This window comes from Pantherophis guttatus, chromosome 4, assembly GCF_059756535.1.
Source record: "Pantherophis guttatus breed Tessera chromosome 4, ASM5975653v1, whole genome shotgun sequence".
NCBI lineage: Eukaryota > Metazoa > Chordata > Lepidosauria > Squamata > Colubridae > Pantherophis > Pantherophis guttatus.
Window position 1 is genome coordinate 23,985,419 of NC_142066.1, and position 15,642 is coordinate 24,001,060.

The window sequence follows — 15,642 nt, forward strand, 5'->3', positions numbered from 1 at the left end:
AACCAGTTTGAACTGGCTGAATCCCACCTCTCCTCCTACAGACTTTCTTTTTTTTCAATGTGACAGTTTTAGCAAAGCAAGAGGCAGAACTGGTAAGTATTTTTCTGAATTAGGAGGTTGTGAGATGAGAAGGGAAAACTTATCTGACTACTAATCTGTTTCCTCCTCTTTTAACCAACATACAAAACTCAGTTTCCAAGATCTCAAGATCATTTCTATCTTGCCTGATGAGGAGCTACCAAGAGATGAGTTTGGACTGTACAATTTCTTCAATTGGAAGAATAGCTGAATAGCTTGGCGAAAGGGATTTATCTACCTTCTAATTATCTAAATTAATTAATTAAACTTGTTTTTAGGGAAGGCATAGAACCTAGGGAGATTTAATAGTTTAAGATTAACAACAACTCCATGAGGCGCAGTAGGTTGCAGTATGAATCACTCAGATGATAATAATTGTAATCTACAACTTTAGTTATGCTTAAAACCAATAGAGGTTCTTTCATTGTTCCAGGCAAAGTGTTGTGATGATGGAGATGTGGCTGCACTGCTGTGATTGGAGCCAAATTGCTTCGGCATTCAAAGAGACTCACATACTTTGCCATTGGCTTTTATTCTCTCTCCTTGCCCTCCAAGCTTCTTTTAGCAAGACCTTCAACTCCATGTGTCGAAACAAAGAACATTTGCAGACTAATCTCCCAGCTCTCTCCAGTGAGATCGTCATTGCAGAATTTGTGTCTACTGCATATTCTGCATGGTCTTTGCCCAACTTTATGGAACGCCCAGTAGGGTCTTTGAGAGGAAGGCAAGTACTCCTTTGAAGAAAACTGTGATATGCCTTTCAAGGTTTTTTTAAATTGATTGTATTCAGGATATGTTGTTTAATTCCTTAATTTTAGAAGAGAATAAAAAATGGTTGAGCAAGACTCTTATTTATACTTCTGTCTTGATTAATGATATTTCAGGTGCTGGACTATAGCTGTTGAATGTTGCCTTGCAGGGATGGCTTTTCATGTGCCTCTTTTACATATGAATTCATCGGCTCATAAGAAAAACTCGCAATTTTAATAACATTGTTCCTCTATAGTTTTTATTTTGTATGCAAAAGGGGAAAAAAACCCAGTCAAAAATATTTAGCATTTTAATAAAAGTTATAAATGTAACTCTTACATCTTCAGTACTTGGATTGTCATTAACAGTTGGCACAGTCCATCAGTTTCTGTCATGCAGTTCCATTGCTGCCCTACATATATGAAACAATCCTTTTGATTGCATTAAAACGCAGTTTTATATTTCTCAAAATGTGATGCACAACTGCCCACAGGATTCTTAAGTGTGTTTCAAACTCTCCACCTCAACCTTCCTCACTTCTGGAATATCTTAAGTACTGAATTTTAAGAATCAAAGCTTTTTCTTCAAAGCTTCTTTAGTTTTGGTTGCCACATTACTCTAGAAAGAGTGCAAAGAACAGCAGCCAAGATAATTAGGGGATTGCACTGCAGGCTAAAACATATCTCTACATGGGGCTCCCCTTGAGGTGCACCCAGAGGCTGCAACTTGTCCAGAATGCAGCCGCACGGGTGATTAGGGAGCGACATGGCGCTCACATGTAACACCTCTCCTACGTGAGCTGCACTGGCTCCCGGTGGTCTTCCGAGTGCGCTTCAAGGTGTTGGTTCTTACCTTTAAAGTGCTCCATGGCTTAGGACCTGGGTACCTACGAGACCACCTTCTGCAACCGATAACCTCCCACCAACCATTTAATAAATTTAATAAAATGAAAATGAAATGAAATGAAAACCAGTACGCTCCCACAGAGTGGGCCTCCTCAGGGTGCCGTCACTAAAGCAATGTCGACTGGTGGTTCCCAGGGGGAGAGCCTTCTCTGTGGGGACACCTACCCTTTGGAACAGGATACCCCCAGGGATACGAATGATCCCAGATCTCCGTACTTTCCGTCGTGCACTTAAGACCTTTCTGTTTCACCAAGCCAGGCTGGCATAAATTTTCAAATTGTCTAAATTCTATGCTGAGGATCTTAACTGATGAGCCAAATTGGTTTAATTATTTTAAATTGTTTTTATTTCACATTTTTATAAGTATGTTATTCTGACTGTTCACCGCCCTGAGTCCTTTGGGAGAAGGCCTGTATAAAAATTAAATAAATAATAATAAAAATAATAATAATATGAAAAATTGTTGCAGGAATTGGGAATATCTAGTTTAATTTTTTTTAAAAAAGAAGGACTAGGGGAGACATGATAGCAATGTTTCAATATTTAAGACACAGAGAAGTGGGAGTCAATCGATTCTGTAAAGCACCTGAAGGCAGGACAAGAAGCAATGGATAGAAACTACTCAAGAAGAGAAGCAACCTAGAACTAAGCAGAAATTCCTGACAGTTAGAATAATCCATCAGTGGAATGATTTGCCATCAGAAGTTCTGAATGCTACAACACTGGGAGATTTTAAGAAGAGATTGGAGAACCACTTGCCTCAAATGGTATAAGGTTTCCTGGCTGAGCAACAGTTGGACTAGAAGATCTCCAAAGGCCCTTCCAACTCCATTATTCTGTTTTTTCTTTTTCAAAGAAGTGCTTCAGAACATGAGTGCTTCCTTTATTTCTCTAATACTCATTAAAGCAGAGAGATATATCACTTTAGGCATTATGAAAGATGTCTGTCTAAATTTAATTATTGTCAGATTCGAAGATGATAGAACTAAATGAAATTCTTCTTGCAGCTTATTGCCTAAAAACTTACAGCATATCCTAGCCTTCAGTTTTGCCATTCAGGAGATCAACAGGAATGAGAACTTGTTACCCAATATCACCTTGGTCTCCAAGATATATGAGAATGGTTTTCAGGCAGTGAAAGCCTCTGAGAGCCTTTTGAGTCTCTTCTTTTTGGAAGGACTCTGTCAGTTCAATTACAGGAAGGAAAAGGACCAAAACATCATGGCTGTCATTGGTGATCTCCCTTCCCAGAACACCATCCAGATGGCCAACATCTTAAATGCCTACAAGATTCCACAGGTAGGTATCTGGGCTCACATAAATGCACAAGAAGAAGGAAAGGGGGGTAGTTTAAAAAATATATATCTGAGGAAAAAAGGTGGGGGGAGCCTTCAAGAATAAGTAAAAGTATTGGAAAGTTATTTTGGGTAGTTATTATTTATTTATTTTGCCAGAGAAATGCAATGCATCTTTTATCTTCTGGTTCTCACCCTTCTGGTAGCCTTAGCCATTCTTAATTTATATTGTAGTAGGGTCTGATGTTGTCTCTCCATCTTCTGGGTATGCCTCATGTTATTTGACTTTCTCTCTTTTTGTTTATGCCACAACAATTTTAAATATATTTATCAGTAAAGTAATAGATATCTTATCCTTATAATATAAAATGCAAGATGAATGTTATTTGAGTGTCACTATGTGTAATTAATACTGTCCAATCCTTAATGAATAAGCCTCCTCTCTTGTGACTCATTCCTATCTGCTGTCTATTTCTGCTTAGCACAATCAAAGCTTCAGGTGACTTTGTCTAAAAAGGGATGAATGAAATGCTAATGGTGGTCTGGTTGCAAAAGCTCTCAGGAAAGACTTGTTGATCCCCAGATTTAATTTTTATCTCTCCCATTAATGATTTTTTTTATGGAAATAAGATGTAAAAGAAATATGCTTCCTTCCTTCTTTTTGACATATCTGCAAAAAGATTTCCTAGCCTAAAGCACATCATTATTATTCCCACTCTGCAGCTCAGTTATGGCACTTTTGACCTGACATTGAGTGATAAACAGCAGTTTCCTTCTTTCTTCTGGATGACTCCAAATGAAAACCTCCAGTATGCTGGGATTATTCAGCTCTTGACATATTTTGGATGGAATTGGATTGACCTGCTCATTCCAGAAGACACCACTGGAGAGAGATTTCTCAGAATTCTGAGACCAAAATTCATCCAGAGTGATATTTGTATTTCTTTAATTCAATTTATTCCAAGATTGACAGATTATGACCCCAGTACCTTACGGAAGAATAATCTAGGTAAAATAGGACATGTCCTGTGGTATAGTAAAACCAAAGTAATACTAGTTTATGGGGACATTCAATCTATAGAAGGCTTACGGGTAATTCTTGAATGCTATGAACTTGGTAACAGGCTCCCAATAGAGAGGGTTTGGGTCATAAGTGCTCTCTGGGATGTCACTTCTGTCTTTGAGTCACACAAATTCACTTCATTGTCTTTCAATGGCAGCTTGTCATTTGCCCAACACACAAATAGGGTCCCAGGCTTTCAAGAGTTCCTCGAGAAGCTAAATCCATATCACTCTAAAGTGCATTTCCTACCTGTATTCTGGGGTGCCGTATTTATCTGTTCACTTCCAATGTACAATATATATGCAGCAGGCAAAGGAAGCTGCACTGGGAAAGAGGATGTGCGGAGTCTCCCTGGAACTGTCTTTGAAATGGAGATGTCTGGCCAGAGCTACAGTATTTACAATGCTGTCTATGCTGTAGCACATGGTCTCCATGCTATGTATTCATCCAGAGCCAGGCAGAAGACAACAGGCAATGGAGAGAAGTGGAAGTTGCTGAAAGTCCAACCTTGGCAGGTGAGTTACGTTGCTTTCAATGGGAACACAACTATAATACTATAGTTATTTCAATACTAATACTATACTTTTACTAATGAAAGCACATGTCCCAGGATAATGATGCGAGATCGAATTTGGGTCGGTCAATGGGACCAGAGATTTACTCATCCAGAGCTTTTCTGATTCCATCTTTGCAGCCTCTAGTTATTTGTTGGTATCCTGCCTTAACTGGGTGTTCCTCTTTCCACTTTTCATACTTGTTCTTTTGTCTTTCAAATTTATAGTTTTTAGTTATCTATAGGATTGGTGGTAACCTCTGAAAGTGCTTATTCCTTGTAGCAATTTTGATTTTTATTTACAGATATTATCTTAGATCAGTGTTTCCCAAACTTTTGACATATGTGTACCCCTTCTATAATTTTCGTAACGCTGAGTACCCCTCATAAAAAACATATGCTTTAATAAAAATCAAAATATATTTATTTTTTCTACACAAAATAAACGAAAGTTATATTATAAAGAACATTTATTTGATTCAATGAGAAGGATGAAATTGTTTATGTTGAGATGACAGATCATCATAATTTGGTTCCCTGGTTGTTAATTTTAATCTGAGACGCGGTTCCATGTCCAATAGTCTGTTCCTTTTTTTCGACTTAATGTCTACAAATGCAGAAAAAGCAACTTCGCATAAATATGAAGTTGGAAAAGGCAAGATGTATTTCAGGACTTTTTCTGTTAAAACCGGATACACATGTTGCATTTGTAACCAGAATAATGTTAAAGTACACTCCTTATGTTTATTTCTCAAGAATCCGTCCGAAGCTAACTCCAACAATTGCTCTTCTTCCGCATGCGACAAACCTTCTGGCATGGATGTTGTGTTAATGTTGAACGGATATCTTATCCATTCAATATTTTTGTTTAAATCAGGGAAATAGTTTTTCAAGCCAACTTGCAAACTCTCCAAATGCTGTATTATGCATTTCAGAGTATCAGCCTCAATTTTAGTAGCTGAACTTGTTATAAACTCATGAAGAGAGGGAAACGAGTCTATTTCTCCATTACCAACTCTCTTTTGCCATAAATTTAGTTTTGCGATGGTAGCGTTCACTTTATCTTGAACGTGAAACAATGAAATTTCTTTGCCTTGTAATGATAAGTTGAGGCAATTTAAAACAGAGAATATATCTGCTAAGTATGCTAGTTTACAAAGCCATTTCCAGTCATGTAAACAATTTCTCAACTCAAATCTATCATTAAGAAAGCATTGAAGTTCATGTCTAAGTTCGAACAATCGGTTTAGAATTTTTCCCCGAGATAGCCAACGAACATCGGTATGAAAAAGCAGCTGGGTATGACTACTTCCCATTTCTTCACATATTTGTGAAAAAAGTCATGCATTCAAAGGACGGCTTTTAATGTAGTTAATGATTTTCACGCTTTCATCCAAAACTTTCTGTAGATCAGCGGGCATCTTACGTGTTGCCAAAGCCTCTCTATGTATGCAACAATGTGTGGATATGACATTTGGAGCAACATTTTGAATTCTTGCAACGAGTCCTTTATTAATTCCGATCATACTTTTTGCTCCACCTGTGCTTATTCCAACACATCTATTCCAATCAATTTTGTTCTCTTGCATAAATGTATTCATAACATTAAAGATATCTTCTCCTGTTGTGTGACCTAATAAAGGCTGGCAAAATAAAAAGTCATCATGAATTTCTTGATTTTTTTCGTATCTAACAAACGCCATAAGATTTGCAAAATTCGCAATGTCGGTGGACTCATCGACTTGCAAAGCATAATAACGACTTTGAGAAATACCAGATAATAACATCTGTTTTACATTATTAAACATATCAATGATTCGTCGATGAACTGTATTATTTGAGAGAGGAACGCGGTCAAAAGTTTGTTTCGCTCTATCTCCTATCATTACTTCTGCCATTATCTTGGCTGCAGGCTTGATTAAAATTTCGCCAATGGTTTCTGCTGCACTACATTTGGCAATTAAAAGCGACACGCGATACAAAGCTTCTAGTATTTTTTGATTGTCACCTCCTGTCAAACCCCGCATTACTTTTCGAGACTGATTTAAACCCTTAAGTTTATTTTCAAAAAAATCTATGGGTTTATCTTTGTACTGATTATGGTTTGTCTCAAAATGGCGTTTTAAGTTGGATGGTTTCATGCTTTCATTTGTTAGATTTTCAAAACAAATGACACAAATTGGAATAGGCTCATTTTCATCTCCAGTCCATGAGAATCCAAACTTAAGATATTCTTTGTCGTACTTGCGAGTTTTCCTTGCTTTTTTCTTAACAGGTTCTTTCAGAATTGAAATTGATTCGTCGTTAATTTCATTTTTTCCTGTTCGTTCATTGCTACTACAATCATTACTTTCTTTCGGTTTAGTAGTTCCAGATTCCAACCAGCGATCCATAATCTCTGTTAGGGATAAAAATTGTATTTTATAAAAATAATCAAAATCAGTGGAACTTACTAAAGCATGATAACAGGCACCCGGAACTAAATATTAAAGAAGTAAGTTGTCTCTGTAACGAAGTGCAATATATTCATGCCGTGTCACACCTCACAAGACTGTCTAACAGTTAGATAACACTGCAATTCTCCGGCGTTTAAACAGCTCCGCGGCTCAACATCAACTGTTAATGTTCCCGCAGTTTAAAAATGGCCGAACCCGAGCTGCGCGAAGAATGCGCAGAAGTTCCCGCCATAGTTGCGATACGATGTACGATGGCCCCAGTTCCTGTGTAAAACTGCGATACGCGCCTATTTCTTTCCTTGTTCTGTGGGCGCAGCTAAGCACGGTGCAGTGGATATTCCCACGTGATCCCCACCAAACTCCGGTGCAACGCGTACCCCCACCAAACTCTTCCCGTACCCCTGGGGGTACGCATACCACACTTTGGGAAACACTGTCTTAGATATATGGAAGTAATTTTTTCCCAGAGGCCTTCTTCTTCCTTTCCAATCTTCACTCCAAAAAAACTCTCAAATCCAGTAAAAGGCTACCATTTTTGCAGCATTTTGTAGTTGAGTAGAAGAAGAAAAATTCACTAAAGTAGAGAGAAGGAAGAATTTTGCAAAATAATAATAATAATCGATGAAATTGGAAGGGGTAGAATAGAATGACAATACTGTCATTCTCTAAGGTATGTCTGATCTAAGCATTCACAGAAGTTATGGACTGTTCATCTTTAAGTAGCCACTGGAGATAAGCAGTGTCGGAATGGCCAGGATACCCAGTAAATGTTGGAAGAATATGTTTCTTTGAATCTATCCATAAAGGAACATTGAAAGAATAATACTTAAACATAAAATATAGTCCTGCAAAACAGAATTATGCCTTTGGAACATAAAAAAAAATACTATTAACTCAAAGCTTTGGATGTTCATTAAAAATTAGTTGAGCACCATTTGGTAAATCCCAGCATGGAACTGTACTTTCTATTACCTGCTATTGGCATAAATTTCTCACTTATCTTTCAGCTTCATTTATTTCTGAAAAACCTCCATTTCAACAATAGTGCTGGGGAAGAAATAGTTTTCAATGAGAATGGAAACCTGGCAGCAGCATACGATATCATCAACTTGATTACTTTCCCCAATCAATCCTTTCAGAAGGTCCAAATTGGACGTATTGAACTTCAGAGTTCTCAAAAGGAAGATCTCACCATAAATGCAACTACCATTGTATGGAATCCCAAATTTAAGCAGGTGAGTTAAACAAATCAACCAACACATGGCAATATTGAAAATATTTCTGGGATTTTAAACCAGTAGTCTTAGAGTGGTTTCAGTGTGATTTGTTATTTTCTTAATGATGTTAGAACACTTTTGCATCCTGGAAAAATGAAGTAGTTCTCAATTCTACATTGCACTTTCATATTGTAGGGAAAGAGCTCACTGGGGTTATGGAAACTCTGGGTTCAGTGGCTCCTTAAGAGCTTAGAGAGGTGGAAGATTCATCTTTTGAAAGGTAACACTGAAGGAAAGATTTACCTTTCTTCTTTTTAAAAATATTTAAAATTACAGTTACAATAATACAAACAAGAAAAGGAAAGATTTTATATAGAGATTGATAGATGATAGATGAGATAGATGAGATGATAGATAGATAGATAGATAGATAGATAGATAGATAGATAGATAGACAGACAGACAGATGATGGATGATGGATAGATAGATAGATAGATAGATAGATAGATAGATAGATAGATAGACAGACAGACAGACAGACGATGGATGATGGATAGATAGATAGATAGATAGATAGATAGATAGATAGATAGATAGACAGACAGACGATGGATGATGGATGGATGGATGGATAGATAGATAGATAGATAGATAGATAGATAGATAGATAGATATAGACAGACAGACAGACAGACAGACAGATAATGAATGATAGATGGATGGATGGAAAGATAGAGAGATAGGATAGGATAGATAGATATAGATGATAGATAGATAGATAGATAGATAGATAGATAGATAGATAGATAGATAGCTGATGGATGGGTGATGGATGATGGATGGATGGATGGATGGATGGATGGATGGATGGATAGATGGATAGATAGATAGATGGATGGATTAGATAGATAGATAGATAGATAGATAGATAGATAGATAGATATAGATAGATAGATAGATAGATTGATAGATGATAGATAGATGATGATGATAGATAGATAGATATAGATAGATGAAAGATAGATGATAGATAGATAGATAGATAGATAGATAGATAGATAGATAGATAGATAGATAAATTGAGTCAACTTAGTGTATCTGCTAAGACCTTGGCATAGAATTTAGATGTTTATGCTGGCCCTGCTTGTTGAAACAGAAAGGTCTTCAGGACACGTTGGAAAGTGCGAAGATCTGGGATTATTCGTATTCCAGGGGGTATTTTGTTCCAAAGAGTAGATGCCCCCACAAAGAAGGCTCTCTCCCTTGGAACTACTAGACGACATTGTTTTAATGATGGTGCTATGAGTAGGCCGACTGTGTGAGAGCGTATTGGTTGGTGGGAGGTTATTGGTTGCAGCAGGTGGTCTCTTAAGTACTCAGGTCCTAAGCCATGGAGCACTTTAAAGGTAAGAACCAACACCTTGAAGCGCACTTGGAAGGCCACCGGAAGCCAGTGCAGCTCGCGTAGAAGAGGTGTTACATGTGAGCGCCATGTTGCTCCCATAATTACTCACGCGGCCGCATTCTGGACCAGTTGGAGCTTCCGGGTGCACTTCAAGGGGAGCCCCATGTAGAGAGCATTGCAGTAGTCAAGTTGGAAAATGACAAGGGCTTGAGCGACTGTGCGTAATGAGTCCCAGTCTAGAAAGGGACGCAATTGGCGAATCAGCAAACCTGATAGAAAGCTCCTCTGGCCATGGCTGTTATATGATCTTCTAAAGACAGTCGTGCATCCAGGAGGATGCCTAAATTGCGAGCTTTTTCTGTGGAGGTCAATGACTCATCCCCAATAGTGATGGGACTAACTGGCTGTACCAGGACGCCGGCAGCCACAGCCACTCAGTCTTGGAAGGGTTGAGTCGAAGCCTGTTTCTCCCCATCCAGACCCGTACAGCCTCAAGGCACCGGGACATCACTTCAAGGGCATCATTGGGGTGGTTTGTGGTGGAGATGTACAGCTGAGTGTCATCAGCATACAGATGACATTGCACCCCAAAACCACGGATGATCTCCCCCAACGGCTTCACATAAATGTTGAACAGGAGAGGTGAGAGGACCGACCCCTGTGACACCCTGCAATTAAGGGGCCTCAAGGTCGATTTCTGTCCACCTGTCAACACTGACTGCAACCTGTCAGAGAGGTAGGACAAGAAACACCGTAAAAAGGTGCCTCCCATTCCCAGCCCCTCCAACCGGTGCAGCATGATACCATGATCAATGGTATCAAAAGCCGCTGAGAGATCTAATAGGACCAGGATAGAGGAACATCCCTTATCCCGAGCCCTCCAGAGATCATCAACCAACGCGACCAATGCTGTTTCTGTGCTGTATCCAGGCCTGAAGCCGGACTGGAACGAGTCTAGATAGACAGCTTCATCCAGGTACTGTGGGAGCTGTCGTGCCACCACACTTTCGACAACCTTCACTAAAAAGCGAAGGTTGGAGACTGGACAGTAGTTTGCTAAAACAACCATTCTTCTTCTTAAGGAGGGGCATCTTAAGGAGGCGGTCTCACCACCACCTCTTTCAAGGCGGGAGATAAGAATCCCTCACTCAGAGAAGCGTTAATAATTCTCTGGAGCCAGCTATGTGTAACCTCCTGGGTAGCCAGAGTAGCAAGGAAAGGCACGGGTCCAATAAACATGTGGTCGCATTCAGCTTCCCCAGTAACCTGTCCACGTCCTCAGGAGTCACAGTATCAAACTCATCCCAGATAATGTCCTCAAGATCTGCCCTCATCATTTCATCCGAATTAACCCGGTTAGAGTCCAAGCCTTCCTGAATCTGAGCAATTTTATCGTGCAGATATTGTGCAAAATCCACAGCTCGTCCTTGCAGAGGGTCTTCCCGGGCTCTCAGCTGGAGTAGAGAGCGGGTAACCCTAAACAAGGTGGCTGGGCGATTATCTGCCAATGCAATAAGAGCGGAAAAATAGTTACATTTTGCTGCTTTTATCGCCACTAAGTAGGTCTTAATATAAGATCTCACTAGTGTTCAGTCGGATTCAGAATAGCTGGTCCTCCAACTGCTCTCTAGGTGTCTTTTCTGGCGTTTCATCCCCCTCAGCTCATCAGAGAACCAAGGAGCTGGGTAGGTTCGACGCCAGGTCAGAGGCCGCAAAGGCACGACCTGGTCTAAAGCACCAGCGGCCATCCTATCCCAGGACGCCACTAGGTCTTCAGCCAAGTCGTGAGATGAGAGAGAGTGAGAGAGAGAGAAAAATGATGGAAGATAGATAGATAGATAGATAGATAGATAGATAGATAGATAGATTGATTATAGGTAGATAGACAGATAGATATAAGATAAAAGATAGATAGATGATAGATGATAGATAGATAGATGATAGATAGATAGATAGATAGATAGATAGATAGATAGATAGATAGATGAAGGTAGATAGACAGATAGATATAAGATAAAAGATAGATGATAGATAGATAGATAGATAGATAGATAGATAGATAGATAGATAGATAGATAAATGATAGGTGGATAGATAGATAGATAGATAGATAGATAGATAGATAGATAGAGGATGTATGATAGATGGATGGATAGATAGATGAGAGAAAGAGCGAGAGAGAGAGAGAAAGATGATGGAAGATAGATAGATGGATGGATGGATGGATGGATGGATGGATGGATGATAGATAGATAGATAGATAGATAGATAGATAGATAGATAGATAGATAGATAGATGAAGGTAGATAGACAGGTAGATATAAGATAAAAGATAGATGATAGATAGATAGATAGATAGATAGATAGATAGATAGATGAATGATAGGTGGATAGATAGATAGATAGATAGATAAATAGATAGATAGATAGAGGATGTATGATAGATGGATGGAGAGAAAGAGCGAGAGAGAAAGATGATGGAAGATAGATAGATGGATGGATGGATGGATGGATGGATGGATGGATGATAGATAGATAGATAGATAGATAGATAGATAGATAGATAGATATGATAGATTGGAAGGCTGGCTGGCTGACTTTCCCACTAATGAGTTTATCTGACCTTTTAGTCAATGTTTGAATCAGGTGAGACACAAACCATGAAAAAGGTCATCATATCTATTTTCCAATTCAGGCTAATATAAACATCCCATTTCCCTGGAGTTTTGCAGGAAATATTTTTTTTGCCACTATCACATTTTGCTTCCTACAGCCAATTTAAAAATCCAGAGACAACTGCTGGCCATTTAGAGATTCAGTGGTTTTTTTTCTCTTCCTTTTCCCAGAATACTTTTTCTGCATGCTTGTGTATTTTAAAATACAGGCAAGATTCGGCTATTTTGCTATCCCATTTTATTGTTCATCACAGAATACTACAGATGGACATATACCAGTCCTGGGTTCACCACACTTGGATCATTCTCCTAATTGTCAGATGGTTTTTTGATAGCTGAGTATGTTCAGAAAAAGGGAGGTCACTGAAGCTGGGCAATTTGCTTGTTTTGCTTCATCCTGTACATGGAAAATGAGGATACCACTCTTGAGTAGCAACGTAACACAACAAGGATACTTGGAAAACAATAACATTATTAGAAATTACAAGAACCTGGGTTTTCTGGATTTCTTTAAAGAGAATGACTGATTGATTCAAAGATTATAAACCATTTAATTCCTTACTCTGGCCATTCCCATTAGACACCACCTTCTGCCACCTGTGTAGAAAGCTGCCATCCTGGGTACCGGAAATTGATTAAGGAGGGGAAACAGGTTTGCTGCTATGACTGTGTTGAGTGTTCAGAGGGAAGCATTTCCACCATGATTGGTAAGAAAACAATATGGATATTTCCTTAAAAATACTGTATGCTCTAACCAAGTTTGGGTTCTTGAATTTAGTTTTAAAGAAAAGCATAGATTAATTGGGAGCTCTCACTAGCCTTGTTCTCTCATTCAGGAAATGTGGTCTATTGAATAAAAAAATAAAGTTTAAAACGCTTTTTTTAAAGCACGACTTTTAAAAGAAGTTCATTCTCTCCAAAAAGAGCTTCAGGAAGGAATAATTGCTAAAAACGTAATTTGATTCAATGTGTAGAATTTTTAGAGATTTTATTTATGGTTTTTAGATTCCAAGCAATGTGAGAGGTGTCCGGAAAAGCAATATCCAAATGAGAAGCAGCATCAATGTATTCCCAAAATTATCACCTACTTATCCTACAAAGAAGTCCTGGGAGAAGTCCTGACTGGCTTTGCTGTTTCTTTTGCTGTCATCACAGTTGTGGTGATGGGGACATTCATCTTCCACCAGAACACTCCCATCGTCAAAGCCAACAATTGGGATATCACCTGCACCCTGCTCGTCTCGCTCCTGCTGTGTTTTCTTTGCTCCTTTCTCTTCCTCGGATGTCCAGGGACAGTCACATGTCTCCTCCGGCAAGCAGTTTTTGGAGTTGTCTTCTCCATTGCAGTGTCTTGTGTGTTAGCCAAAACCATCACGGTGGTTCTGGCCTTCATGGCCACAAAGCCAGGGAACCGAATGAGGTTGTGGGTGGGGAAAAGGCTGTCCGTCTCAGTCATTGTTTTTTGCTCCCTTATTCAAACAAGCATCTGTGCTGGGTGGTTGACCATTTCTCCTCCTTTCCCAGACTTGGACATGCATTCCCAGGTGGATGAGATCTTAGTGCAATGCAACGAAGGCTCGGAGATCATGTTTTATGTTGTGCTGGGCTACATGTGGCTTCTGGCCCTCATCAGCTTCACGGTAGCCTTCTTTGCCCGGAAGTTGCCCGACACTTTCAATGAAGCCAAGCTCATCACCTTCAGCATGCTGGTCTTCTGCAGTGTTTGGGTGTCTTTTGTGCCCACCTACTTGAGCACCAAGGGGAAATCCATGGTGGCTGTGGAAGTCTTCTCTATCTTGGCCTCAAGTGGTGGCTTATTAGGTTGCATTTTCCTGCCCAAGTGCTACATCATCATACTGAGACCAGAGCTGAATACCAGAGAGCAGCTAGTTAGGAAAAAGACAGATGTGATATCAAGGGCAGCATGAATGATACCTGAATTTATATGATTTGGATGAAAATTTCTGAATTCTGAATTTTATTCAGAAATAATTGTCTTCTTCAATTTTTTAATAGCAATCACATTTACTGCCCCCTAGTGCTTTATAACATTCTCTGGGTGGTTTACAATGTAAGCATTGTTTGCATACTGTGCCCAACAATCTGGGTCTATTCTGCCATCCTCAGATGGATGAAAGACTGAGTCAATCTTGAGCAGGCAAATTTGCTTTTACTATGCCACCAGGGCTCTTAATGTAAGAAACTTCACATATACACAATATCAAGGAGAAAAAATGTGCACAACGTTTTCTAGATGAAGATTTCTTTGTCTTTGACAAATAAACTGGAAAGTACATTCAGAAATAAAATATTTGTGCTTTCCAGAACTGATTGTGTTTATTAAGTAAGATTTTATCTCATTTATATTTAGATTTAGCTTAGAATATCTTTATTGTCACTTTAAATTACACTAATCGGCATATATTAAAGTGAAATTTCATTGCATACAGCACTCAAATGGTCATCACCTCCAATATACACTTCATAAACATGACAAATAAATAAATAAATACCCACATACCCCATGTATTATATGACACAGAGAAACAACACAATTTAGTTTGGATGCATAAATGTACTTGGCGAGAAAAATGAATCTTGCATGGGTACCAGACGGATGGCATAGGGAACAAAGCTGTTACAGAATCAGGTAGTCCTGGTAAAAATACTTCAAAAACTCCTCCCAGAGGGGAGCAACAGAAACAGATCATGAAGTGTGTGTGTGTGTGTGTGGGTCTCTAACAACGCTTTGAGCTCTAAGCACATAGAGCTTATAAGGAGCATCCTGAATAACGGGAAAGCGAGTTTCCTAAACTTTTTGTTTGTCCTTACCACTCTCTGTATGGACTTTCTATCTGAGGCCCTGCTACCCACCAAATCGAAGAGTGATGCAGTTTGTTAAAACGATCTCAATCGTGCCTCTGTAAAAAATGGCCAGGACGGAAGGAGAAAAATGTGCTCTCCTCATCCGACACAGGAAATACAGACACTGATTTGCATGCTACACTAAGAATGATGTGTGGAGAGACTAATTCACATTGTTAGTTGTCTGCACCCCCAGATACTTAACACAGTTGATTACCTCTAAAGCTGCATCATTGATTCTGAGTGGAGTATGATATGCTTCCTAAAATCTGCAATGATCTCCTTTGTTTTATTAACATATAGAACCACGTTTCTTTTATTGCACCAGACCACCAGACTCTTCACCTCTTCCCTATAAGCATCTTCATTGTTCTCCTGG

The 15,642-nt window shown here is 39.1% G+C and overlaps 1 protein-coding gene across 1 annotated transcript; it reads left to right on the plus strand.

Moving 5' to 3' along the window:
• The first annotated feature begins 659 nt into the window (after positions 1 to 659).
• On the plus strand, positions 660 to 14,722 carry LOC132711615 (vomeronasal type-2 receptor 26-like). The gene is made up of 6 exons (XM_087893525.1): positions 660 to 802; positions 2,741 to 3,032; positions 3,752 to 4,606; positions 8,108 to 8,335; positions 12,979 to 13,105; positions 13,404 to 14,722. Exons 1-6 carry the CDS (start codon positions 660 to 662, stop codon positions 14,324 to 14,326), a joined length of 2,568 nt encoding a protein of 855 aa, XP_087749651.1. The 3' UTR covers positions 14,327 to 14,722.
• The last annotated feature ends 920 nt before the right edge of the window (positions 14,723 to 15,642 follow it).

Coding starts and splice junctions, on each gene's coding strand:
- LOC132711615 (XM_087893525.1), top strand. CDS start 660: ATGTGTCGAAACAAAGAACATTTGCAGACTAATCTCCCAGCTCTCTCC. Junction 4,607..8,107: donor TGAAAGTCCAACCTTGGCAG/GTGAGTTACGTT, acceptor CTTATCTTTCAG/CTTCATTTATTTCTGAAAAA. Junction 8,336..12,978: donor GGAATCCCAAATTTAAGCAG/GTGAGTTAAACA, acceptor CATTCCCATTAG/ACACCACCTTCTGCCACCTG.